Here is a 25,042-nt window from a genome sequence, read left to right on the forward strand (position 1 = left end):
TGTCTCGGTCTACTAAGAATAACCTTTGATGGCGCCGAAACAGGCTCTTCCCGACCCGGATCCGGGACTTGTTGGGGGTCTATCTGGGTACACCCCCTCTGCCCACACGGGGTGGGGTTCGCATAAGCTTATATGCTCAAGCTACATCGTTAACTCCGTGACATTTGACAGATGAGTAAGCAGCCCACCTGCGCTATGACCAGCTCCTCTTACGGAACTTGGCAACCAGCTTCAACAAGAAGAAAGAGTTCTACATTCTGCTCAACTGAGCTTGCCTTACCATGACGTGGTTTTCAAGAACGGTGACCTTTACAGGGCTCCTGCTTCTGGTTCACTCGTATGTTTGGCCCCATCCCTCTTGCTGGATTTGTCGTACTCACTTTTTATTGTATAGTTGCTATTCGGCTCAAGAACATGCAGCAATCTCTTCAGCGTTGAAGGCTCCTACTTCCAATCTGCAAAATGTAGCGAGTAGTTTACCAATCGACATCCGTGTCGAATCGATATTGGCCACTCTGATCATCTGTGTCGGCATTGTCGTTGGCTCCGAAAACCTGCACCCGATTCGATGGCAAGTGTGGGCGGGGAAAATCGAACGCGAGGGAGACGCTGGCTTCATTGACGGGTCTGGACAGGTGGAAAAGAACTTTCGGGGCAACCCATACAGCGTTCTTGAATCCCGTCCCGGCTTTCTCGACATCCGCAAACAACGTCATGAGTTTACTGAGTGGGCTAGAAATTATGGTGCCAAGTGAGACCACGGCTAGTGGCCCATTCAGTGTGAGAAGGACGAATTTTGGCTCCAGGAATATGTACCATACTCCCTTTCACGATTGAACGTTCTTCCGGTTGGTTTCCTACTTAGTATGTCGAAGATGCACCGAGTAACCCAAGCTGGAAACATCAGAGTACGACAAAGTTCAAAACTAGTCGAACCACGTGATGGGTATCCTGAGCACTCTTCATATGAACATCATTGTCCGGTCGAGCAAGCCCCAGCCCGCCTTCAACAGTGAGAGGTCCGGTTCAGGTCGCCGTCCCAAGACTATCTGTGGAATGATTACTGTAAGATGCTGGATCCTTCATCAAAGCTGAAGTCATCACTGTAGGGTATTTCAGATGCCATAATCAAACAACAATGATTAAAATAATAGTTTTAAAATAAACTACTGGTAGAATAAGTACCGCCCCTCCCAAACCCAAGTAGAGCTAAGCTTAAATTACGGATTCCTCTTACACACGGCTCATTTCTAGAACCTTTCCGCTTCTTCACCTGCAGATACCCAAGCAGGGTGCTGCAAGTACCTAATTCAAGGTAGCAGGTCAGCATGGACAGCAAGAACCAGTTACGGAAATGGGAAACAACGACTGTGCTCCTTCACTTTTCGATGAAAGCTTGCGCGAAACTATTTAGCTTGTGAGGAAGGAGCGGATCAAGTAATTTGGGCACTGGTAACAGCTTGTGCGTACTTTCATTGAGCCTTGCGGGTTCAAAAGACATTCAACAATGCTCGAGTTTATTTTTTGTTTATTTCTACCTGCTACAGTGATCACTGCTTCTGTAGCATCATGCGACCAGACATCCGGATGCCGGATACCTTTGGCAACGACTATGGAGATTGGCAGCAGGGCTACATCGAAGACGACCATGAGTCTCCGTCTGATGTGATTATGGCACTAAACATTTGCAACGGCATGATGGGCTGCGCCTTCTTTGATGCCGGAAACGAGCTGCTAAAGGTATCTGACGACGTTCCGGAAGCCGCCATGAGTGTATCGGAGCAATTTGCAGAGTATGCACAGGCAACGACGCTTCTTATTTCCAATAGAGCTTCTCCGGAATTACATGACTACATCCAAAACTGTATGGCATTTTCTATGCACCAAAGACTTGTTCCTGCTGCCTCTATTTGACAAGAAAATTATCATGTTTCAGGCTTACCGAGTTACAAGGACATCTTAAAGCACATTTCGTCCTCTGAATATTCAACCGAGTCTGCTATCCAAAAACTCAGCAGTGCGGGCATCGACTGGTCCTCAGCGTTCGAGTCAAGTTCGAAAACTTCGGCCGACAGTGGCTTCTGTAGCAGTAATGTACTTCATCAATTGAGACTCGACGTACATCAAAGAGAGCAATTGGGTGGACCTACTAATGCCCTGAACATCGAAAATCCCGTGTCTGTAAGCTTGGCCCAAACTCTTTAGTTATAGTACTGACAGCTAACGTCTTCAGGTTGGTTGTATTGGTGCTGTTCTGTCTGAGCTTGCTCGGAAACAGCTCGCGAGCCGCAGCATGCCATTTGAGATGGAACCCATGATTCGAGTGAGATCAATCGAGAGGTTTTCGTTGAAGCACTACGCATTTGCCAGCCCAGAAACACTTCAGTCTTTACAGATCTTCCATCCAACGTTTCAACCAAAGAGTCGGCCTTTAGGACCAGATAGTCGTACTCATGGCGAGGGAGAGAATTTCTCCATCTATGGTCTATTGCATAGATTTATTCACACGAATCAAGGCAGATCTGCGTTAAGTGCGCTGCTTCGGAAACCGTTGTCCAATATTGAGATGATTGAAAGCCGTCAACAAGTCATTGCTCTATTCCTTAGGCCGCAGAACAGACAGACGACTCATGATATGAGCCAAGGACTCCGAAAAGTCAAGGACATGAAAGTATGCGTAAATCTTCTTCGGAAAGGCATTGAGTGCATGTCAGCTGGGCGAAAACTCAGTGGAAGCGTCTAGTCGACTCTTCGTGTTTTCGTGATTCAAGCTGTGAAATTACCGAGGTTGCTTCACGCATTAGCAGCTTCGGGCCAACACCATCTCATAAATGATGTATGCATGAGGCTACTTGTCTCTGGCTTTTTTTTCTGCAAAATAAAGGGATCTTTCGCTGCTGACTGCCGCTCAGATTGCATCAAAATTTGATATAAACTCACTCACATCCATTGGCGAATTGATACATTCCACCATAGATTTCTCGCAAGGTGAACCGCAAGAGTTATTGACGATACGGCCTGGTACTGATGAGACGTTGGACCAAATGAAGAGGCAATATGATGGCTTGAGCAGCTTTCTAGCAAATGCAGTGCAGTCTTTCAGAGAAGAATGTCCTACATGGTTTGCGAAGCACATCAGGTCCTGCGTATACCTTCCTCAGCTTGGATTTCTCCTTGCGATCGAAAAAGATGCGGACAGTGCAGAGAGATTTTTGGAAGAAAACCGCAGTGATGTTTGGGAACGAATATTTGTTGCAGATGATGCGGTTCACTACAAAAACGGCAGCATGCGACAGTTGGACGAGAAATTTGGTGACATCTATTGCAAGATAGCAGGTAGGCTGGACAAGCTCGATGGAAACAGCGGTGCTGATCATGATTAGATAGAGAAGTAGAGATATTGCACCGCCTATCGGCGCGAATCCTACACCACGAGGAGGCTTTACTATCTGCTTCTAGCGCCTGCGGAGATATCGATGCCTTCCTCGCATTTGCGTTTGTGGCGGAAAAATACAAATGGAACGTCCCTGAAATGACTACGCGGAACATGATTCGAATAGAAAACGGACGACACCCTTTGCAAGACCTTGTTGTTGCTTCATTCGTCCCCAACGACTGTTACCTGCCAACTGGGGAGAATGCTGGCACCGGAAATTCAGAGAACTGCCTTGTTATTACTGGACCAAATCAATCAGGCAAAAGTGTATACTTGAAGCAGACGGCGATGATTGTGTACCTCGCGCACATAGGCAGCTATGTCCCGGCAGAGGTTGCTGTAATTGGTGTAACTGATCAGATTCTAACGAGAATGGCGACCCGAGAGAGTGTTTGTCGACATGACAGCGCGTTTGCGATTGAATTGAAGCAACTACTCTACATGATGAAGCACATGTCCCCCCGGAGCCTCCTAGTAGTGGATGAGTTTGGAAGAGGAACCAATCCTGATGACGGCTCGGGGCTGCTGGCATCATTCCTGGAGCATTTGCAATCAATGGGTTCCAGATGCCCAAAGCTGCTACTCGCAACGCACCTGCACGAACTGTTTGATGATGGTCGCTTACTTTCCAGCCAAAACCTTGCCTTGGCCCACATGGAAGTAATGAAAACACAGCGCGGTAATGACTCGAAAGAAACCATTACGTATCTTTTTACGATTCGTAATGGATATAGTTCGACAAGCTTTGGGGCATACTGTGCCGCCCTGAACGGTGTGCCGGAGCTGGTGGTTGAGCGGGCTAACCTCTTATCGATGCTCCTGAGTCAGAATGAAGACATCAGGGTCCCGTGTGCTAAGCTCTCGATGGAGGAAGAGTCGGCATTACGACTGGCAGAGGACGCAGCTAGAAAATTCCTGGAAGAAGATTTAACAGGCATGGTCGTTGACCAGGACATGATGAAGGACGGCCGTGGCTGTGATGGCCGTGATGGCCGTGACTGTTTGCAGAGGATTCTTTACAGGTAAAAGCAGCATTGAGCCGTAATCAAGGAAACAAATAGCGTTACTGGGTCCCAAGTCGAAAAAAAGACATGGAAGACCTGCGGCGTCAAGCCGAATTTGAAGACGGCAGTGGCATCTCTTCGATTCACGTTGTAAGAAGTGCTCTGTCGGGGTTGCCATGGTGAAATGATGATCTCTACTGCGCTCATCACGATTGCAGCCCGTTTGGCGAATAACAAAAAAAAAAGCCACAAATATTTTACGTCTCACATTGCCTGCTAGCATGTCAAACTCGAAAAGTGCGACATGACGGGGCCCATATTGTCATGTCCGCACCAGCACCGAGAATGATGTACAACTGTGAATCTAGGAGAGTTTTCCCGATTGCGCTCAACAGAGAGTCGGCTATTCCTTGGCGTGGGCCACCTTTTCAGAACAATGATTACAGACGTCGCATGTCTCCCACGTATCTTGGCCCCTTGGGATGTGTTTTGGGACCAAGTCTGGTGAAATGGAACATGCTTCCACCGAACTGCTCCGGATGAATGTCTAATGACGTTGGACACCCCAGAATGAAATGCCCATCCTGTCGATTGCTTTGCTTCGCTGGGCAACCGAGCATTCTGAAGTCGTGGCGCCGCGACGCTTGCCGCACAGCACACGCAGAAGGGGGGTTTTGCAAAACATCGGCTGCCCGCCTATCTTCCGGACGAACAGGACGAACAGGACGAACAATATATCCTTCTTTGGCCCCCCCGCTCGCCACCTCGTCGCAGCTAGGGCTGGGGGTTCATTTTAGTCCATCGAGGAACCGGTACGCTCGGCTTGGCAGCTAGGCTGCGGAGGCGATGACCATGGGCAGAATAGTCGATATCGCAATGGTCACTGCAACGGACCGTTTGCGCCGCGACCTGCCACTGCTTGCAGCGGAGCCTTGGCTGAAGGAGTCGCATCTTGTCGCTCCGAGGCTCGCGCACGCCTGGCTGCTCAAGCTGGAGCAGACGGCGGTTGCTGAGGGGCCCAGGCGGTGGTTGTCCGGGTTGACAGTGGTGCCCCCTCCTCCCGGAACGTCGATGGTGACCCCGTAGCCGGATCCCCCGAGGTTGGTGACGCAAGCGTCGTAGTGTGAAGAGCAGGCGCTGGTGGCCGACGCGCAAGCGGCGCTGTTTGCGAGCGAAGCCGGGGCGTAGGGGAAAGAGTAGTAAGGGTTCGTGACGTACGATGTCGGGGCGGGAGGGACGGTTGAAGTCACAGGGGAGGGAGCGGAGCCGGTGCACACGGCGCTGGGATGGGATGAAGCGCGATTAGCATAGAAGTGGGCATAGAAGTGGGAGGGGAAAAAAAAAAAAAAAAAAAAAAAAAAAAACCCATACCCAGACGGACAGCACGCGGCGTTATTGCCACCGTCCAGGGTGCACAGCTGATCAGTCTTGCAGCATATGTCGCTGAACACGGCGCCCAGCGACGTGGGACACGGGAAAGTGCCTCCCGGACATTGGGCTCTGCCAAGCAAGAAATGCGGTGTCGCGGCGGCGAAAGCGGGCAAGGTCGCGTTTCCTGATGACGGCGACGGGATCATGTTGTTCGTCGCAGCGGCGGGGAAGCAAGCGGGCAGAGGGCAAAGACAAAGACGATGACGGGGACCAACGTTGGAGCGAACGGATGGGACGGATGGACGGGACGAGTCCTGGGGTCGCTGAAGGGCAGGGGCAGCGAGGCGAATCCAGAATCGAGTGGCTCCCCGAGCATGCGTTATGACGACTTCAGGTTGGCAGCGGACGAACCGACGTGACGACTTGCAGGCAGGCAGGCAGGCGGCTTGGGCAACGACGATTGGTCATTGGGCCGGCCCGTCGTCAGGCGGTCCAGCAGAAAGCAGCCGAGGCGAGTCGATAGCCGGGCCGCCGTGTGTGACGAGCGCGGATGAATATGTTGCGCGCTGCTTGGACTCGACTCCCTTTTGATTACTGTACCCAAGGGCCCGGATCCATGATGCATCCAGGAGGCGGCGGGAGGCGGCTTTGGCTTGTTGGCTCAGCAACCAAACAAGTCTTTGACCCTGGAACTGTAGTCCGTAGCTGTAGCTGCAACGCACTCTGGCGCTCGGCACTCGGCACTCGGCACTCGGTTCTCGGTGCTCGGTGCTCGGTGCTCGGTGCTCGGTGCTATGTAGGTACTCGGCCGCCAGGCTGTGATTTCTGGCGATACATCCGTACGATTCTTTCGTGCGATGCCCAAGTTAGTCAGTCACCTGCCAACTATTGACTCCTACAATGGTGCTGCTACTTTTACAGACATTACTTCTGCAAGCCCCGAGACGCGAGGCAAGCGTGCAATCCAAAAAAAAAAAAAAAAAAAAAAAAAACTCCCCGGCAGTCTCATCTCTCGGCCTCACACGTACGTCGTCGAGAAGGGGCTTCAGCCAGCTTCCGCTTCCACCTGCTCGCTGCGGCCTCGCACTTGTGCCAGAATCAGTCTAAGCCTGTCGAGCGCTTTTGTATCCGAGCTGCGCGACTCGTCGTCACCTGCCCTCGCCCGCTGCACCACTTCTCTCTTGGCCTCCAGCGCAAGCGGGCCTAGATCGCCCCAAACTTCATCCGTGTAAGACGAAAGCACGTCACTCCACTGCTGAAGCCAGATCCTGGAGGCTTCCTCTGGATCCCCTGTGCCCAGATGAGATCTGGCAACGTCTGCGGATGAGTCAGGACGCGGCTGGAAGGACGGGGTAAAGTTCAGCAGCTGGTCCCAGAACGGCCAGGTGCTTCCGGCCTCGAACAGGGCCTCGCGCAGCCTCGCCGCCTCCAGCGGGGTGAGAAGCTCGCTGCCGTCTGCGGAGGATGCGTCGTCACAGACTTCGGGCTCGGACAACAGCTTCACCACGTCCATGCCGTCCAGGCTTTGCTGGTCGCTCACCGACGTGGACTGTCCAGGCGATCCCAGCAGACGGTCCGCGCGAATGGCGTCCCCCAAGCTGGAGGCGCTTGCGAAAGCCGCAAAAGCAGCGGAGCCCCGCAGCGAGTCGTGCCGAGACCTGAAGGCATGTTGCGGGAGCTTGTCTTGGACTCTTGCCCCAGACTGGGTCTTGGTGATGTCGGCGTGTGGGAAACCACTTGTAGGAGAGCATGTCGACGTGCCGGATGCGGATGCGGATGCGGATGCGGATGCTGATGCTCCTTTTGGGTTGGAGACAAAACCCGGCATCGTTTTGTCGCTTATTGCGTCGCGGAGCAGAGCTCTACCTGATGACTGCACGCGGTCCAGCATGGAAGAAGCTTCCTTGGATCCTCCCCCCTGTGCTGGCTCATCTTGTCCAGCTTTGCCTTTGCCTTTATGGTCAGAGCTATTGCTGGGGGGGGAGCCACCGGGGTTCTCCTCGTTGTTTGTATCCATCGCATCACCTCGCCTGACACGACTCATGGCGTGCTAAGCTCTTCCTTCTGTGTGTGTCTACACCTACCTGTCGGTCAGAAAGCTGATCGATCCAGTTGAGTTGATCGTTGGCGCCTTGCCGCCGACAACGTACCGTAACTGGGGCCCCCCCAAGAGTGGCCAGACCAAAGATGCTGTCCCTTTCTTTTCTTTTACTTCTCTCTCTCTCTCTCTCTCTCTTTTTTTTTTTTTTTTTTTTTTTTTTTTTCGCGGCTGTATGAGCAACTGGACAAAAAGTCTCAGTGTGCCTCTTTCTTTACCTTGTAGGTTCTGCCATTTGAAAAGAGAAGATGCAATAGGTAAGTGCAATTGACGCTAAGCGATTCCGCCCCACTTGGTCCTTCCTCTTGGGGTGGAAGGGAGCCCTGCCCACCCCACCGAACTTCTGTCTGCCATGTGACAACTTGACAAATGCTTGATTGACGAAGCACTCCCAAGGTTACCTTTTTGTTTACTTCTTCTTTTTCTTCTTTTTCTTCTTCTTCTTCTTCTTTTTTTTTTTTTTTTTCTCATTTATTCGACTTCCATGAGGGGAGGGAAAAAGTGACGCGTTCCGGAGCTGCGCGGCGCGGGGGCGTTGTTTTGCAGAGATGATGCTCTATTTTGACCAACGAGTGAATGATGCATGACGCTTCCGTTGAACACGCATCGCGCCCGAGTGTCCGCTGCAAACATCAAAACAGCAGCAGCATCTCGATAGCTCGAGCCAGGCCGTATGTAGAATTCGGGGTGGGAATGGCCACGGCTGCGGCGCCAAGTATTGGCAGACGCACACCCACCCACCCCCATCCATCCATCACCGGGCGAAGTCTGGCCACAATCATGGACGCTGCAGCGGCGCAGCCCCTCTCTACGGAGTACTGTAGTAAGTGTCAATGATAAGTTGTCGTGTGCCTGGGAAAGCTCCGTCACACAGGCAGCCAATTGAGGACAATCTGCGAAGATCTGCTTGACAAGCGGACGGCATCCACAACATCGGACGTAAAGTATATGATTGATCCTTGCTTGCTTTGATTTCCGAGAGGCCCCGTCGCATCACCGCCAACGAAAGGGCACGACGACGTGATAAGGCACCCACGGGGATCCAGTCAGCCAGGTCAGCCAGGTCAGCCAGGTCAGCCAGGTTCCAGGTACTTGCTCGCGGACCTAAGCAAGCACCTAGCCCAAGGTGTCGACGACAAGAACAGGCAGGCAGGCGGGCAGGCAGGCAAAAGGCAGGCAGGCAGGCAGCCTCCTGTAGCAAAGCCTAATAAATTTGTCTCCTTCACTGTCAAAGGCCACCAAAGCTTCGGGCTGGGGGCGGGAACCCCTCCGCCAGGCCCAGCAGGCCAGCCAGACCAGACCAGACCAGACCAGACAGACACAAGCTTGTTGTCAATGGGAGCTGCCCTTGGGCCCACTAGTTGCTGCCGCCACCCACGCTCGTCAAACGACATCATCCACCACCAACAAACCCACCAGACGTTTCCTTTGCAGCATTTGCCTGTTCAACCGGACGAGCGCTCAGTTCAGTGCCGCAGCTACCGATTCATCATCATCATCGCCATCGACGACGACGACGACGACGACTGTGTGCCTCTTTTCTGGAAACGCCTCCCATAGAACCGCTCAGCTTTCGCCCGCTACCCGCCCCCGCCTACCGTGAGACCCCTGCTTTCCTCGACACACAAGGCTCTGGTCCGTGACTGTGACGCCCCAAACCTGAACCACCAACCCACGCCGTCTTCGCCGTCCTCGCCGTCCTCGCCGTCCGCGCCGTCCTCGCCGTCCTCGCCGCTCCCGCCGCTCCCGCCGCAACCAGGTCAAGATGGTGGATAGCGAAGCAAATTCCCCCACATGGAAGTTTACACAGTACGCCGCCTCCTATTCGGCATCAAAAATAAAATAAAAATAAAAATCAGGAGCTAACAGCAACGTCAGGTGCTTCGGCGACAAAGGCGATGTCGAGGACATAACTGAAGGTGGGGGGGGGACATGACATCTGGGCTCCTCTACAACCCCAGAGGCTCTTCTTCATCCAACTCGAACCTGCTAACATGACTTTTCCAATCTACAAGCTGACATAATCTCCACTGTCGAGTTTGATCACACGGGCAACTACCTTGCCACAGGAGATAAGGGTGGTCGAGTCGTCCTGTTCGAGAGAAACGAAACTGTGCGTTTGACGCCCCTTCCACGCCGCCCTCGAAAGCCACGGGGAACGAACCCGCCGCTTTCAACGCGCATTGCTTGCTTATTAACGCGATGGGTTGCAGAAAAAATCCTGCGAGTACAAGTTTCACACCGAATTCCAGTCACACGAGCCAGAGTTCGACTATCTCAAGTCCCTCGAGATTGAAGAGAAGATCAACAAGATCAAATGGTGCCGTCGGCAAAACGCGTCGCACTATCTCCTCTCCACAAACGACAAGACCATCAAACTGTGGAAAGTGTTCGAAAAATCACTCAAGGTGGTGGCGGAGAACAACCTATCACACGATGTCACACCGGGCAGCGTTGCTGGTGCCGGTGCGCAGAGGCCCATGGCCATGAATCAGCATTTTCGCAACGCGGCAGATCTCAAGCTTCCGCGCCTAACGCATCACGACACCGTCGTTGCGGCTGTTCCCCGTCGCACGTATGCCAACGCACACGCCTATCACATCAACAGCATATCGGTCAACAGCGACGGTGAAACCTTTATCAGTAGCGACGATCTACGAATCAACCTCTGGAACCTGAACATCCAGGACCAGAGCTTCAACATTGTCGATATCAAGCCCGCAAACATGGAGGAGCTGACAGAAGTCATCACCGCCGCCGAGTTTCACCCACAGAGCTGCAACTGGTTCATGTATGCCAGCTCCAAAGGCACCATCAAGTTGGCTGACATGCGAGAAAGCGCTCTGTGCGACCAGCACGCCAAATGTATGAAACCTCGATCAAACGTGTTCTGCCCGTTGCCCGTCGCTGAAGATGCGGACCCTGACCCTGACGCTGACGCTGACTCTGAACAGTATTCGAGCAAGAGGAAGACCCTTCAGCCAGGTCCTTCTTCTCCGAAATCATCTCATCCATTTCCGATGTACGATTTTCTTACGATGGCCGGTACATCCTGTCACGCGACTACCTGACGGTGAAAATATGGGATATCAACATGGAGCGCCAACCTGTCAAAACGATACCAATTCATGAGCATTTGCGGCCCCGGCTGTGCGACACGTACGAAAACGATAGCATCTTTGACAAGTTTGAGGTTGTGTTTTCTGGGGACGCGAAAAATGTCATGACGGGAAGCTACAACAACAACTTCATGATCTTCCCGTCGGACCCGGATAAGGAAGTCGAAGTGGTTCTGCAAGCAGACAAGTCTGCCTTCAAAGCCAAGAAAGTCGGCGTGCCCACACCAATCAACTTTTCGACCAGCCCGACAACAAACGGAGGCAAAAAGAATGGCTCCAGGGCTGGCAGCCCAGCAGGCGGCGCTCAACGAATGAAGAAGGAGACGGATGCCGACCAGATTGATTACAACAAGAAGATCCTACACATGAGCTGGCACCCATTCGAAGATAGCATCGCTATTGCGGCAACTAACAATGTAAGTCGTGTTCAAGCCTGACCCAAAAAAAAAAAAAAACCCATCCACGGATGCTGATTTGCGTTCTTCTTCTTCTTTCTTCAGCTGTTTGTATTCTCGGCCCTATAGAACCTAGTTCGGAGACTGCGTCAGGGGCATTTGGTGGCTTGACACGTCGAGATACTCTCGATAAGAAGCTGACGGAGGCAGTGGAAGGAAGGTCTTGCGTGTCAAGGCATATACTGCCAGTATTTTGGGACGACAATGATTCCTTCCACACGGTCAAGTTGTCGTTGGCAGAGGTAATAATCAAGATGTATGCCATGGGCTCGGGGTGGCAGGTTTAACTTTACTGAATGTCCCTCATTGAACTGCAACGCATCAATACTGGCATACAGGCCTCGAATGGTTCGAGGCTGAGGTTCAAAGTGGGAATGGATGACGGCACCATACGCCTATAATGTTCCTGATTCGGGTCCTTGTGCCCGATCTCAGTTGCGGCACCATGTCCACTAGACCAGTCAAACAGAAAAAAAAGAAAAAAAGAAAAAAAAAAAGCACTGTCGGTTGTAGGCCCGAGTTTTATGATATGACAGAGCATTGAGCATAGCATGGCGTGCGAAGTAGATGGGGGATGAGCGAGATATGAGATACAAGGGGAAGTGAATCCTCGTGTGGCACTATTCAAGTAGAAGCATTTGGGGGATGCCACCGACCAAGCGAGCTGGAGTAAAGCACATGCATGCAGCCCTGCAACTCGGCTCGGCGAGGCCATAGTAAAGCCACCATTTCGGGTACCTGATCTCTAAAGATGAATTGCTTTGGCGCGTTTGCCTCGATGGGTGGAGCGATTGCTCGGGTGCTCACAGGGGATGATTAAGATGAAAGAATCAAATCGGGCTGTTTGCAGTTGAATTGACTACCAAATCTCGTCCTCGTCCACCCAGATACCCCAAGTCTCCAAGTTTCCGACTTGTAGTAGCATTCAACCAACATTGGAAGTTCGCCCTTCAGCCAAGCCCGCCTCTAATCCTCCGAGCCCGGCCAGTCACATGACCTCCTCTCATCCTCGGAACCCCCCAACAACCCGCCGCCGACCACCAGAAAGGCGGCGTCATGCGTCGCGCGAATGACGGTGCAACGGCACGATCAAAACTCCCTTCACAATGCAGCCACAGTATCGCAACTATGCGCAGCCAGTGCCTCAGCGGTCACCCCACGGAGCTAACCAGCGACGCGGCGGGATAGGTTTGTCTTTTACCACACCACCCCCCCACCGAGGAGGAGCTCTGCCGCGCCCCGTCGCTGCCAGGCCGTCGGCGACTAACAAACATACATCCTCCAGGCCCAATGATGTCGTCTGGTCCGCATCCTTCCGTTCCCTTGACCCAAGCCCAGATTGCCCAGCAGCATGCAGCACAAGCCCGTGCGAACGAACTTGCCCGGCGCCGCAGCCGCAAGCCTACCGACAAAAACATTCCCGACGGAGTGGAGGACAGCATTGTCGACCCCGAAGTCGTCCAGCGATACAAGGCCCTCCGCGACGTGGAAAGAACCCTGGACGCGACGCTGACGCGCAAGCGCCTTGATTTATCGGAAACTTCTGCTCGAACCGTCGGCAAGGTGGGTGAAGTTGAAAAATTCTCTGATCCTCGGCAAAAAGTTTCATGGTCATGGGGCCAAAAAAAAAAAAAAAAAAAAGAAAAAAAAACATGGTGCCGTTTGTCGCGAAGCGTTCTGACAGTGCGTCATGGCAGCTGCCCAAAACACTGCGCATCTGGATCAGCAATACTGTGGAGGACCAGGCCTGGCAGGGAAACGGCCTCAACGTCGATGCTTTTGATTTCTCGCCAAATCTGGAAGCGACGTATCGCGTCAAGATCGAGGGCCGCCTGCTGGACTCGGATGGGCTTGCCTCGGGGCGGCCGGCCACGGCTGACGCGCAGCCGGTGCAAGTCACCCAGCCCGGGAGTACGGACGCCTCCTCGCGAGGTGCTGGGCAGAGTCGAGGAGGCGCGTCCGAGGCCAGCTCCTCGTCTGCAGCCAAGCATCGCTTTTCCCACTTCTTCAAGGCCGTCTCAGTAGATTTCGAGCAGGCTCGGTTCAGAAGCGCCGCCGAGCAGCAGGCTGTGGAGTGGAAGAAGCCAGAAGCGGCGCCAAAGAATCAATCCGCCGCGGCCAATGCGGCCGTCGACTTTGACGAGCTCACCTTCAAGCGCAGCAGCGACGAGAACATGAACATCACCATCAAACTCTATCGCCATGAAGTTCCTGAGCGGTACCACATTACTCCTGAACTATCCGAGGTCATTGACATGACTGAAGCCACTCATCAAGACGCCGTCACAGCGCTATGGGAATACATCAGACTATGGAACCTTCAAGAGGACGAGGAAAAGAGGAACTTTCGCTGCGACGAGCTGTTGAAGAAGGTAAGAGACACACGACCACGACCACGACCACGACGGCGGTTACATTGTGTGAGACAAAAGCTGACCACGCCACGTCCTACACAGGTAGTTGGAAGAGGCGACACAGGGTATATCCCCATGTTGAACGAGTACGTGGCCCAGCACCTTCGTCCATTACCGCCAATCAGCTTGCCGTACACGATTCGGGTTGATGAAAAGTTTCACCGAGACCCACAACCCACGATCTACGATGTGCAGGTCTTGGTGGATGATCCTCTTGCGGGAGCACTGCAGCCTTTCGTCAACAACCCTCAGCATGCTGGTATCCTGAAAGATGTCGCCTTGCTTGACGAGCAGCTGGCTCGATTGATCCAAGCTATAGGAGTGTCAAAGGCAAAGCATTCATTTTTCAAGTGCCTGAGTGAAGACCCAGCTACGTTTGTGACCAGCTGGCTCAGCTCCCAGAAGCGTGATCTCGAGGTTATTCTAGGCGACTTGAACAGCGGCGGCGGAGACGACTGGAGGCAAGGTGGCGGCGCGTATGGTACGTGGACGACGCCGAACGCTCGTGAAAGTGTCAACGTTCTTCTATCAAGGCAACGCTAGGTGGCTTTTTTCTTGGGCAGTACTTGGGCATTGGTTTGTTTCAGCTCGCGGCTTAAAAGATGACTGCTTGGTCCAGCAAGTTTTCATTGTCTGGGCCTCGGGCAAAAGGCATGGCGTCAAATCGGGTTAAAGTAATTCAGTACATGAAAAAGGTATGTACAATGTTTGAGGATGACAAACAGGGCTCTGTTGACGCCCATACTGCGTCAAGTCTGTGATTAGATGCTTCCACCCTTGTTCTCATAATTAGCGAGCCGTTGCCGTATTGCATGCTTGCGCGCAAGGCAAGAAATTGCAAAGGGTAAGCAAGAGGACAGTTAATGCAACCGTTGCAGGCCTGTCTTTTTTGATTTCTGTTTTTTTTTTCCCTTTGCTTTTTCTTGCAAGTCACCCATGGCTCATCTTCCGATACGGCTGAAGTTATACCACCCCTGTGCCATCATCTTTGTGCTTGAACAGGACTATGTGGCAGGTTTCGGATCTGCTTGATCAAGAATTCTCGTTCATCAATGAACTGCTCGTCATCGGTTCGGTCTTCAAGAAAGTGCGACAGGAACGTCAAAAGCTTGTCGCGGTTCATTATGAGGATCTTTTGAACAGCGATGGATTTGTGTGGGTTGGCGACGAACACTTTGAAGACGTGAAAGCCCTCGTATTGAACCATTTTGCGGTCATCGCGTAGCAGGTTCATGCATATTTTGAGGTGATCTCCACGATCAACATATGCCGTCATGACGGTGTAGTTGGAGCGATCCAGTAATATCTCGCCAAGGAGTTTGATGGACTGTCGTTTCGTCACATAGCTGGTCGACTGGACCAGGGTGCCATTGTACTTTTCGAAAAAGTTTTCAAAGTTGACCGACAAGTATCTGGGCACGAGATCCTTGTGCCTTGTCAACAGTTCCTGCCAGCGTAGTGTTTGTTGTTAGCAGGCAGGGCATTTGCGTCAAAGGCTCAGAGGGTTGGCGTAGGGTATTTGCAGAGGGGGGAGCATACTCTGAAAGTAGTAAACGCATCGGCAGCCACCTCGAAAGAACTCTTATCGATCCAATCGAAGAATCTCCAGAAAACGCCTCTTCCGCTCTGCGGCCGGTCCCGATCAATGGCATTCAGGCCCTTGGCGCTGGATCCAGGTTCGTCACCGTCGTCGTACAGAATGATGGCCGCTGCGGCCTCGTTCTTGAGTAGCTCCCTCAGGACCGAGCCGGCCGGAATCGCGCTTTCCTTGTGGTCGTACGCCCGGCACAGCTCGACGAGAACCTGTGGCCGGTTACACACGACGTAGGATAGAGCGATTGGGTCGCTCTTCGGGGCAGCCGACGCCGGCCGGAACCGGAACACGTACGAGAATATGACCTGGGTGTCCTTTCGTGACTCGAACGGCAGTCGGTACAGGTTGACTGCCAGCAGGTGCAGCAGGTCTTCGTCTATGAGGCCGGTCACCAGGTGGTAGATTTGCTCGGGAGAACTGTCCGTTTCTGCCAGCCGCGTCAGGTTAGCAGCTGTGACGCAGTACGCTTCCCCTGGTGACGCGAGGCCAAGGACGGACACGGCGTGACGCATCGGGGGGCAAATCGGGCCTTGTCAAGTCTGGACTTGCCTTGCGTTCCTTGCAGGACGACTTTCATCTGGCTCAGGACCCGCGCCAGCTCTTCTGCCTACGTGAGTCAACATGGGCTCCGTCCGGATGGTGCTATGCGGCTTAGAAGATTTTCGACTCGGGGAAAACGGCAAAAAAAAAAAAAAAAAAAAAAAAAAAAAAAAAAAACAACGACAACAACAACAACATACCTTGGCACCGCCATTGGGGCCCTCGAGCCGCAACACATGCTCTCGAGCTTGTCTGGGCAGGTCTGCGGTTGCTCGAGAGCGTGCTCTGCCGAAGAGGAAAGACATGGCCTACAGTCGGATTGTGCAAGCTTCTTGTCCCCCTGAAGCAATCTGTCCTGTTGGGGGGCGGTATTTGGTCACGTTTGCAGCCGGGCGACATGTGCTGAGTCTCGTGGGCCAATTCTGATGGTTCAATGCCTCAGCATGACACAATGACGGAGCATTGCCAGGGGAAATTTTTCGTCCAAAGTACGGAGCAAACTGCTGGCTCATGCTCGGCGAGTTTCCTCGGTACCTGCAAGGCGTGGTTGGGTTGGACGCGCTTGGCGTTAATGTTGCGTGTGCCGATGTAAATCTCGGGCCTCTTCCGGTTAGTTGAGTCATAAGTCAAGGGCGCCAAGTCATACATAATATTGACATAAATAAGTCTGGTCACAGCACGCGTGCTAGGACTTGTAACCCCGCACAGCAGTCCAAGTCCGCATACCGGCACTGGATTCCTGGGACGGACAACCCCCCACCTTCCCTCACTGAACCCCCCACCACCACCTGCGACCGCAAGCATTTTCTCTCACCTGTTTGTTTCCCACATTGCGCGAATGGCCGGTCGGTCAGGTAGGAAAATAATATATTTGCGGTCCCTCCGAAAACAGTCAGTCGTTACGTGGGACAACGGAAGAGCTATAGGATTGAGCTCGTCCGAAATCACGTCATCACCGCGTTCTGGTAGATCCCGAGTTTCGCAGCCATGTCCATTGACTTTCCCAAGGAAGAGGTAGCGACCATCGAGCGATGGCGCGCCATCAATGCATTCCGCCGCCAGGTACGTGGCTGTAATAGCATGGGAACCCAAAAAATCGAATTGGTAGCCCCTTCGGAGCCGATGACACTAAGCACCGTCGTTCGCAGCTGGAACTATCCCAAGGTCGACCACATTATACGTTTTACGATGGTCCTCCCTTTGCAACCGGCCTGCCCCATTACGGCCACCTGCTGGCGTCGACAATCAAAGACATCATACCTCGGTACTGGTCTATGAAGGGCTACCACGTTGAGCGACGCTTTGGATGGGATACCCACGGCTTGCCCATTGAACACGAAATCGACAAAAAGCTGGGCATCTCCGGAAAGGCTGCCGTCACCGAGTTTGGAATCGAAAAATACAACCAAGAATGTCGTGCGATAGTCATGCGGTACTCTTCCGAGTGGAGGCTCACCATTGAGCGTCTTGGTCGTTGGATAGATTTCGATGACGATTACAAGGTGAGCAGGACCGCCTAGCTAGCGTTGATTGCACCGTTGTTAACGCGCTTCCCAAGACCATGGATCCCAAATTCATGGAGTCTCTCTGGTGGGTCTTCAAGCAGCTGTTTGACAAGGGTCAAGTGTACCAAGGCCACCGGGTGATGCCTTATTCCACCGTGCTCACAACGGCACTGAGCAACTTCGAAGCCAATCAGAATTATCAAGATGTGACTGATCCAGCCGTCGTCGTGTCCTTTCCTCTCCTAGACGACCCGAGCGTTCATCTCCTTGCGTGGACCACAACCCCGTGGACTCTTCCCTCTCACACCGGTCTCGCCGTACATCCAGACTTTGAGTATCTCAAGCTGCGAGACGAAAAGTCCGGCAAAGTCTACGTCATTCTCGAGAAGCTCCTATCAACGTTATACAAGGACCCCAAGAAAGCCAAGTATTCTGTAATGGGAAAGATCAAGGGCAAAGACATGCTGGGATGGCGGTACAAGCCTCTCTTCGATTATTTCTACGACGACTTCAAAGACCACGGTTTCCGTGTGCTTAATGCTACGTATGTCACGGCGGATAGCGGTACTGGAATCGTGCATCAAGCGCCTGCCTTTGGTGAAGAGGATTACAACGTTGCCTTTGCGGCCGACGTCATCAACGAGAAACGACCACCTCCAGATCCTCTTGACGATACGGGACACTTCACAGCCAAAGTATCCGATTTTGCTGGAATGCACGTCAAAGAAGCGGACAAGCACATAATCAAATATTTAAAATCAACTGATCGATTAGTTGTCGAGTCACAATTGCGCCACTCCTACCCAATGTGTCCTAGGTCCGACACGCCCTTGATATACCGTGCAGTCCCCTCGTGGTTCATTCGAATTCCCGAAATCATACCGGACATGCTCAAGAACATTGAAGGGTCGCATTGGGTGCCTTCTTTTGTCAAAGAGCGTCGGTTTGCCAGCTGGATTGCCAATGCTCGTGACTGGAACGTTGGCCGGAATCGCTACTGGGGCACTCCGATCCCTCTATGGGTCAGTGACGATATGGAAGAAAGGATCTGCATTGGAAGCGTCGAGGAACTTCGACAGCTGAGCGGGTACGAGGGCGAACTGCACGACCTGCACCGGGACAAGGTGGATCATATCACCATCCCGAGCAAATCGGGCAAGGGGGTTCTAAGGCGAGTTGACGAAGTCTTTGATTGCTGGTTCGAATCCGGCAGCATGCCATATGCCAGCCAACACTACCCGTTCGAAAACGTTGACAAATTCCAAAAGACCTTCCCCGGCGACTTCATTGCCGAAGGTCTTGACCAAACGAGGGGATGGTTTTATACTCTGCTCGTTTTGGGAACACATTTATTCGGATGCTCGCCCTTTCAAAACTGCGTCGTAAACGGAATTGTTCTGGCAGAAGACGGGAAAAAAATGTCCAAAAGACTCAAAAACTATCCCGACCCCTCCCTCGTCATGGACAAACACGGGTCTGACGCTTTGCGGCTCTATCTCATCAATTCTCCCGTCGTCCGAGCTGAGCCGTTGCGGTTCAAGGAGTCTGGCGTCAAAGAAGTAGTTCAGAAAGTTTTGCTTCCTCTGTGGAACAGCTACAAGTTCTTTGAAGGTCAAACTGCTCTCCTCAAGAAGACAGAAGGGGTAGACTACGTGTGGAATCCCAACATGGAATCAGAAAACGAGAATGTTATGGATCGATGGATTTTGGCGAGTTGCCAGAGTCTCTTGGAGTTCATCAATGAGGAAATGCGAGGTACGTGAGCTTTCGAATCCTGCATTCATATTGACCGGTGCTGACACCACAACAGCATATCGGCTCTACACCGTTGTGCCTCGTCTGTTGGAACTCATTGATAATACCACCAATTGGTACATTCGCTTCAACCGTCGGCGGCTTAAAGGAGAAAACGGTTTGCAAGATACTCAGCACGCCCTGAATGCCTTGTTTGAGGTTCTGTACACTCTTTGCCGTTGCCTGGCCCCGTTCACACCGTTCTTATCGGACACGATTTACCTCAAACTGTTGGCCCATATCCCCAAGGCACTTCAGGCCGAAGACGCCCGAAGCGTACACTTCTTGCCCTTCCCAGAGGTCAGACAGGAGCTATTCAACTCGGAGGTTGAAAGAAGAGTCACACGAATGCAACGTGTGATTGATCTAGCGCGGGTTTCACGAGAACGGAGAAGCATCGGCTTGAAGACGCCATTGAAGACATTGGTAGTCATACACCATGACGCCCAGTATCTGGAAGACGTCAAGTCCTTGGAAAACTACATCACAGAGGAGCTGAATGTCAGAGACCTCGTTCTTTCTGGCGACGAAGCAAGCTACAACGTTCAATTGAGTGTCACAGCCGACTGGCCTGTGCTCGGCAAAAAGCTTAGAAAGGACATGGCGCGCGTGAAGAAGGGCCTTCCTGATTTGACCAGTGAGGAGGTGCAAAAATATCTGCAAACTGGACACATCTTGGTGGATGGTATCCGGCTAGAAGCTGGGGATTTAGTTGTTCGACGTGGGCTGCGGGAGGAGGCTGCATCGAAAAATCTCGAAATCAACTCTGACAATGATGTCCTCACGATTCTGGACGCGGAACTCTACCCAGAGCTAGCTCAAGAGGGCATAGCTCGGGAAATTATCAACAGAGTCCAGAGGCTTCGAAAAAAGGCGGGTCTTCAAGCTACAGATGACGTGAAGATGGAGTTCAAGGTGCTTTCTGACCCCGATGATATCGGCCTGGCCGGGACTCTAGCCTCTCAAGCAAGCGCGTTTGAGAAGACCTTACGAAGACCGTTGGAACCAATGGGGGATGGCGATAACATGCATAATGTCATCGCCGAGGAGGAACAGGAAGTGCAACGAGCTACCATATTATTGCGCTTGTTGAGCATTTAGGTCGCTTGTTCCTTTTCTTAGCGACGAATACGACGCGGCTCATGGGTCAAGATTAGAGTAGACAGCGCAGCGTTATGTCGTGGACTAGATGCATGAAACTTTGGGAGTGAGCCTGCATCACGAGGATACTAGAGCGTAGCCATTATCTTTGACTATTTTCTCGACAGAAACCTCTGTAGTTGTTTCTTAGCCCACACGGTTCATCTCTGTTCCTTTCTTTGTCGTAGATGAGGACACTAACCATGTAGCAGTCCCTGAGCTTCGAGAACTCTGCGGCACATTTTGCTTTTTCCACGGAGCTGTAATCAGCTACGACGCATTTCCCGTAATCCGCAGCCTGAGGAACAAGAATGACCGGCCAAGCGTCAGCTACGAGAGGAAATGGCAGGTAACTCGACCAACCTGAGTTGAGCATTTGGCAGCTGCAGCTGCCAACTTGTGAACTTGGCGTCTGCCAGACGTATGAGGCATGATGACTGAGCGACTGGACGGAGGTTTCACCTTGATTGAGTGGCGTGATGGTGCGACTTGCCGAATTTGGACGTCATGAAAAAGTGCAGCGGCGTAAAGCTATCTCTCCATGTCCTCTGTTCAGATGGCAGAACCGATGGTTGAGTAGGTAGGTGAAGAGGATAAGTTCTGGTTGAAGACGCCGGCAGGTTCAACTGGCTTACTTAAGCGTGAAAAGCGGTCCCACCTTGAGTCGCGTTGAAGAGATTACACAACAATCGTCAACTTCCAAACTACAATGGATGAACCCCCCTTGGCGCAAAAGTAATTACAGAGGCTAGAAATCGGAGCTCGATATCGCGCACTTATCTATCAGAGAAATGATTATGGGTCAATGATCAGCAAAACTTGCCATCCCAAGTACGTGAACTGCTGTTGGTCTTTTCACCACGGAGCTCTTGGACTAATGCAGACGCGCAGTGGCACAAATTGGAGTACGCGTCCAGGATCAAAGCAATATTTCAGTCCATGAAAGCGTTCAACCAACTATCAATGACTCCAAGACGCTGAAGCAGGAACCATATTACTCCAACAAAGGTGTGCATTTTTGTGCGCTATTGCCCGGCGTTGGAATTAACCTGTCGCGTAGATATTACCATCCTTCATGCTATCGTTTCTTCCGCCCAAGAGAAGTTGGACCAGTCGCCCGACCCAAAACCGCTTCCGGCAGCTGTTCTTTTCAAAGCCTACGATGATGTTCTTCCAACGTTTGGACTGGATCCTGATTCGGACCACCACTTATCGGCACTCGTCTTTCGCATTGGAGGGGAACATGGCAGCGGATCACTCCTAGAAAATTTTCAAGCTATCCTCAAGCGCATGGGAATCGTACTCGAGTTTCGAGATAATATAAGTATATCGGAGCAGTCGCGCTCGTCGACACCGTTATCGTCTCCGCAAAGAGAGTTTATGCGGCCATCACCCCTCAAAGAGCAGAACCCGCGTAATAATGACAAGTCTGGGGAAGAACCGCCGCGGGATTACGTGCCGCCAGAAACCTTCAATGCACCGAAGAGAAGCTCTCATGCTCAGACTGACGCTGCCAGAAAAGCAGTCCCGAATGGCACTTCGACGACGACTCTGCCCGAGCTCCGTTGCCGTGTGCAGTCAACTGCAACTGTCCAACTTGATCACGCGTTGGCCGACCCATCAGCCAATGAACTCCTTGCTGCTTCCCCCAATAAGCTCTCAGCGGATCATGATGCCATTGCGAGATTCAGTGACCAGGCTTTGGCTTTGCAAAAGCATACGTTAGTCTCTGTCATTGATCGCTGGCGTAACGCTGCGTCAAAGGGCTCAAATGCTGCAGGCCCCAAAGTAGCGGAAATTTTTAATCACAACCTGTTCAATTTGAAGCGTCGCAATTTTACCGAGGGCCAGACAACTGCCATGGACAGCCGTTCTCATCCTCTTACCGTCGATGGCAATTCCCTCCAGACTCGATTATTGCTGGAAGTGAGAGCAGCATCTGACCCGGAATCCCCGGAGCAGGATTCTTTTCTGAGCAGAGCTACTCGAGCGCGCCAAATATTTCTTGCGAGTAAAGTATTCAATCGATGGGCCAATCAAACCGCCATCAGACTGGAGCGAGAATACGTCGCCCGGAGGCACATGGTCCGCTTTCGATGCTTCAACAGCTGGAATCATGCACCGACATCGGAATCAATGCAAGTGAGCATCCTTCGAGCTACGACCGCTATACGAAAGCTACGACGTACAATAGCCTGCCACGAAGACTGGCTCCACCAGGCTTCAGCTTTCATCAAGAGGACACACTTACACAGGAAAGCTAGTTACATGCTCAATTATTGGTCCACTGTTATTTTGGCCCGCTCGTTGGTCCAGACATCGAACGCGCGGACAAAAGCCGAAGTCGTCACAAACTGGCTGCGGCAGGCGCGAACCAGTCAATCTTTGCATGTCATCGCGGGAAAAATCAGCCAAATCCTCGAGAGCGGTTGTGTCATCACCAAGTGGATCGGCCACGTTGAGACAAATCAGGCTCGAATAGCTGCGGCACGGAAGCTTGGTTTCATGGTGAAAGCCTCGTTCTGGCTTCACAAATGGCGGGACCGTACGAGGTTAACCGACCATGCTGAGGCCTGCAGACGACTACAGGCTTTGGATAACTCGAAGCGAGCTTTTCAGATTTGGCGTCTGGGGACCCGCCTCGAAGGATTCCAGTGGAAGCTCGCGTGTGCGGCTGTCTCGACTCAAATAGACAAGTGGGTTGCTACCACACGGCTCGACGCCGAACAAGAGGCCATTTCCAGTAGGCATCACAAAGCTCAGTCTGCAGTCATTCTCTCGGGCCGGTTGCGGTCAATGGGACAAGGACAGGTGGAACTAGATCGTTTGGCAGAGCGAGCACAGTGGTACATTCGAGCCACTGGTCTTTTGGATGCTATGCAGAGTTATGCGAAGCACCGGAAGCATGAGGCGAAGTTGGCGGTTCGGCGATATCTCATGATGAGATATACCGAGAACTCATCGCGGAAAAGGCGTCGCATATTTTATAGCGCACTTGATGATTGGCAGTCTCACGCAACAAAGTCGGCAGAAATCGCACGCCTCGTAAACCAACACCGAGCGTCGAGTGTCTTGCGACGAAACACCGCCATCTCTACACGATGGAGACGGCATGCGCTCCAGATGACAAAACTCCATTCCGTAGCCCTCGATCGCCATGCGCAAAGGCGACTGCATGAGTGGCTAGTCATGTCTGCAGCTGATGACCAGCAGCAAGCCCGTGCTCTGCAGTCGTGGGCGATGGTGCAACAGCATCAGACGCTGAAGAGATGGACCATATCTACCCTCCAGAGGGGCGGTCAGGCACATTCCGCGAAAGTAATCCGTCAAAGACACGAACGAGAGTATCGCCACAGATCTCTGCACGGCTGGAAACGAGCGGTAGCCCGATCCAGCAGTGGTGCAGCACCCGTTTTCGAACCGCCGTCACCGGCCTTGACAGAGCCGGCCAGCAGCTCACGCAAGTTCACCAAATCATTCCCGACGAGGCGACCGCTTCTGCGGCGATTGGAGGACGAAAGTACCTTGAGGAGTCTGATGCAAACTCCGTCCCGCTCTACTGGGCTCGTGTTCGCCTCGTCTCAAAACCTTCCTTTCCACATCATGGACTCTGTCGAGGAAGGGGAGCGCGAATCCGTGGACTCGGTCAACCTGGATGCCGGTGGTCCATCGAGGCGGAATCAGTCCAGTCGTAGTTTCCGAGCCATTCCCCCCAACCAGCTGGCTTCGACGACACCCAGAGCCCCGCTGCCCGTTCGCGTCCAGTCGTCTACACGAGATGGTTTGACGACACCCGGACGGCGAGGGCAACAATTCTTTGCCAAGTCAACACAAACGCAATCCTCTCCCACCAAGAGCGGTCAAGCTGCCCACACACCGTTTACATCTCGCCGGAACAGGATCAAGGAGCTGTTGCAGCCAACGGTGACCTTTGCCGATAGTGGCTAGCCAAAGGGTAGCTTCCTGAAATTTCAGCGACATCCTAGCACCCACGTGCCTCGGCTCCTGACGCTGCCCACTCAACGTCTCTACTGTATCAACGCATGCTGAGACGGGCGATTCGGTTGGGGCTGCGCTCCTCCGCGTGACTCATGCGCACTCTCTTTTCAATAAAGCTGCAGTCGAAGTTTGATGTCTTGTCGACTTGCGCTGTTCCATGGCTTCTAAACGCATTCTGTTAGAGGCTACGTGATGCTTGCGGTTCTTTGTGCCACAGACACTACCACGAAGGATTACGTTGGACTTTTGCAGCTAAATGGATTGAGAACAAATCACAACGCGTCTGGGGACAAGGCGTGTCTCATTCGGCTTGGCCCCTTGCCATGGTACGAAAAGGGGCGCCGGGTGCCCATTGCAGGTCCCTAGAGGGTCAACCCGTGTAAGGTTACGGAGTGCAGGGCACGTAATTGTCTTCAAGTGCACGGGGTACGGACTACTCTGTCCCGCATGAGTCGCTGTCAGACGTGCCTAGTCGCAGTTGCGCGGCAGATGAGTTGCTAGGACCACACCGAACAAGTCATGCCAGTGGCTGTTGGTCGCTTCGCACTTGATGCAGGGAGAATCATGGGCTGA

The 25,042-nt window shown here is 52.6% G+C and overlaps 9 protein-coding genes across 9 annotated transcripts; 6 read left to right on the forward strand and 3 right to left on the reverse strand.

Annotated features, from left to right (window-relative positions):
* Positions 1–281: 281 nt before the first annotated feature.
* On the forward strand, positions 282–755 carry UV8b_04882 (uncharacterized protein; the record flags this gene model as incomplete). The annotated part of the gene is made up of 2 exons (XM_043142380.1): positions 282–337; positions 395–755. 2 exons carry the CDS (start codon positions 282–284, stop codon positions 753–755), a joined length of 417 nt encoding a protein of 138 aa, XP_042998314.1.
* An 814-nt stretch (positions 756–1,569) lies between these two features.
* Positions 1,570–3,383, forward strand: UV8b_04883 (uncharacterized protein; the record flags this gene model as incomplete). The annotated part of the gene is made up of 5 exons (XM_043142381.1): positions 1,570–1,864; positions 1,937–2,181; positions 2,234–2,671; positions 2,744–2,836; positions 2,913–3,383. The coding sequence occupies 5 exons, from the start codon at positions 1,570–1,572 to the stop codon at positions 3,381–3,383; spliced, it is 1,542 nt and encodes a 513-aa protein (XP_042998315.1).
* Positions 3,384–5,270: 1,887 nt separating this feature from the next.
* UV8b_04884 (uncharacterized protein) lies at positions 5,271–6,017 on the reverse strand (the record flags this gene model as incomplete). The annotated part of the gene is made up of 2 exons (XM_043142382.1): positions 5,271–5,721; positions 5,812–6,017. The coding sequence occupies 2 exons, from the start codon at positions 6,015–6,017 to the stop codon at positions 5,271–5,273; spliced, it is 657 nt and encodes a 218-aa protein (XP_042998316.1).
* Positions 6,018–6,856: 839 nt separating this feature from the next.
* On the reverse strand, positions 6,857–7,855 carry UV8b_04885 (uncharacterized protein; the record flags this gene model as incomplete). Its single annotated transcript, XM_043142383.1, has 1 exon — positions 6,857–7,855. One exon carries the CDS (start codon positions 7,853–7,855, stop codon positions 6,857–6,859), a length of 999 nt encoding a protein of 332 aa, XP_042998317.1.
* A 1,819-nt stretch (positions 7,856–9,674) lies between these two features.
* UV8b_04886 (uncharacterized protein) lies at positions 9,675–11,552 on the forward strand (the record flags this gene model as incomplete). The annotated part of the gene is made up of 6 exons (XM_043142384.1): positions 9,675–9,718; positions 9,788–9,828; positions 9,925–10,022; positions 10,123–10,774; positions 10,864–11,444; positions 11,529–11,552. 6 exons carry the CDS (start codon positions 9,675–9,677, stop codon positions 11,550–11,552), a joined length of 1,440 nt encoding a protein of 479 aa, XP_042998318.1.
* Positions 11,553–12,589: 1,037 nt separating this feature from the next.
* On the forward strand, positions 12,590–14,440 carry UV8b_04887 (uncharacterized protein; the record flags this gene model as incomplete). Its single annotated transcript, XM_043142385.1, has 4 exons — positions 12,590–12,671; positions 12,769–13,046; positions 13,181–13,855; positions 13,940–14,440. The coding sequence occupies 4 exons, from the start codon at positions 12,590–12,592 to the stop codon at positions 14,438–14,440; spliced, it is 1,536 nt and encodes a 511-aa protein (XP_042998319.1).
* A 439-nt stretch (positions 14,441–14,879) lies between these two features.
* On the reverse strand, positions 14,880–16,336 carry UV8b_04888 (uncharacterized protein; the record flags this gene model as incomplete). The annotated part of the gene is made up of 4 exons (XM_043142386.1): positions 14,880–15,344; positions 15,437–15,918; positions 16,041–16,098; positions 16,232–16,336. The coding sequence occupies 4 exons, from the start codon at positions 16,334–16,336 to the stop codon at positions 14,880–14,882; spliced, it is 1,110 nt and encodes a 369-aa protein (XP_042998320.1).
* Positions 16,337–17,018: 682 nt separating this feature from the next.
* Positions 17,019–20,431, forward strand: UV8b_04889 (uncharacterized protein; the record flags this gene model as incomplete). The annotated part of the gene is made up of 4 exons (XM_043142387.1): positions 17,019–17,093; positions 17,180–17,533; positions 17,590–19,291; positions 19,347–20,431. The coding sequence occupies 4 exons, from the start codon at positions 17,019–17,021 to the stop codon at positions 20,429–20,431; spliced, it is 3,216 nt and encodes a 1,071-aa protein (XP_042998321.1).
* Positions 20,432–20,949: 518 nt separating this feature from the next.
* On the forward strand, positions 20,950–24,418 carry UV8b_04890 (uncharacterized protein; the record flags this gene model as incomplete). The annotated part of the gene is made up of 5 exons (XM_043142388.1): positions 20,950–20,995; positions 21,284–21,301; positions 21,362–21,478; positions 21,531–23,015; positions 23,163–24,418. 5 exons carry the CDS (start codon positions 20,950–20,952, stop codon positions 24,416–24,418), a joined length of 2,922 nt encoding a protein of 973 aa, XP_042998322.1.
* Positions 24,419–25,042: the final 624 nt, after the last annotated feature.

The sequence above is a fragment of the Ustilaginoidea virens genome, chromosome 4 (assembly GCF_000687475.1).
Source record: "Ustilaginoidea virens chromosome 4, complete sequence".
NCBI lineage: Eukaryota > Fungi > Ascomycota > Sordariomycetes > Hypocreales > Clavicipitaceae > Ustilaginoidea > Ustilaginoidea virens.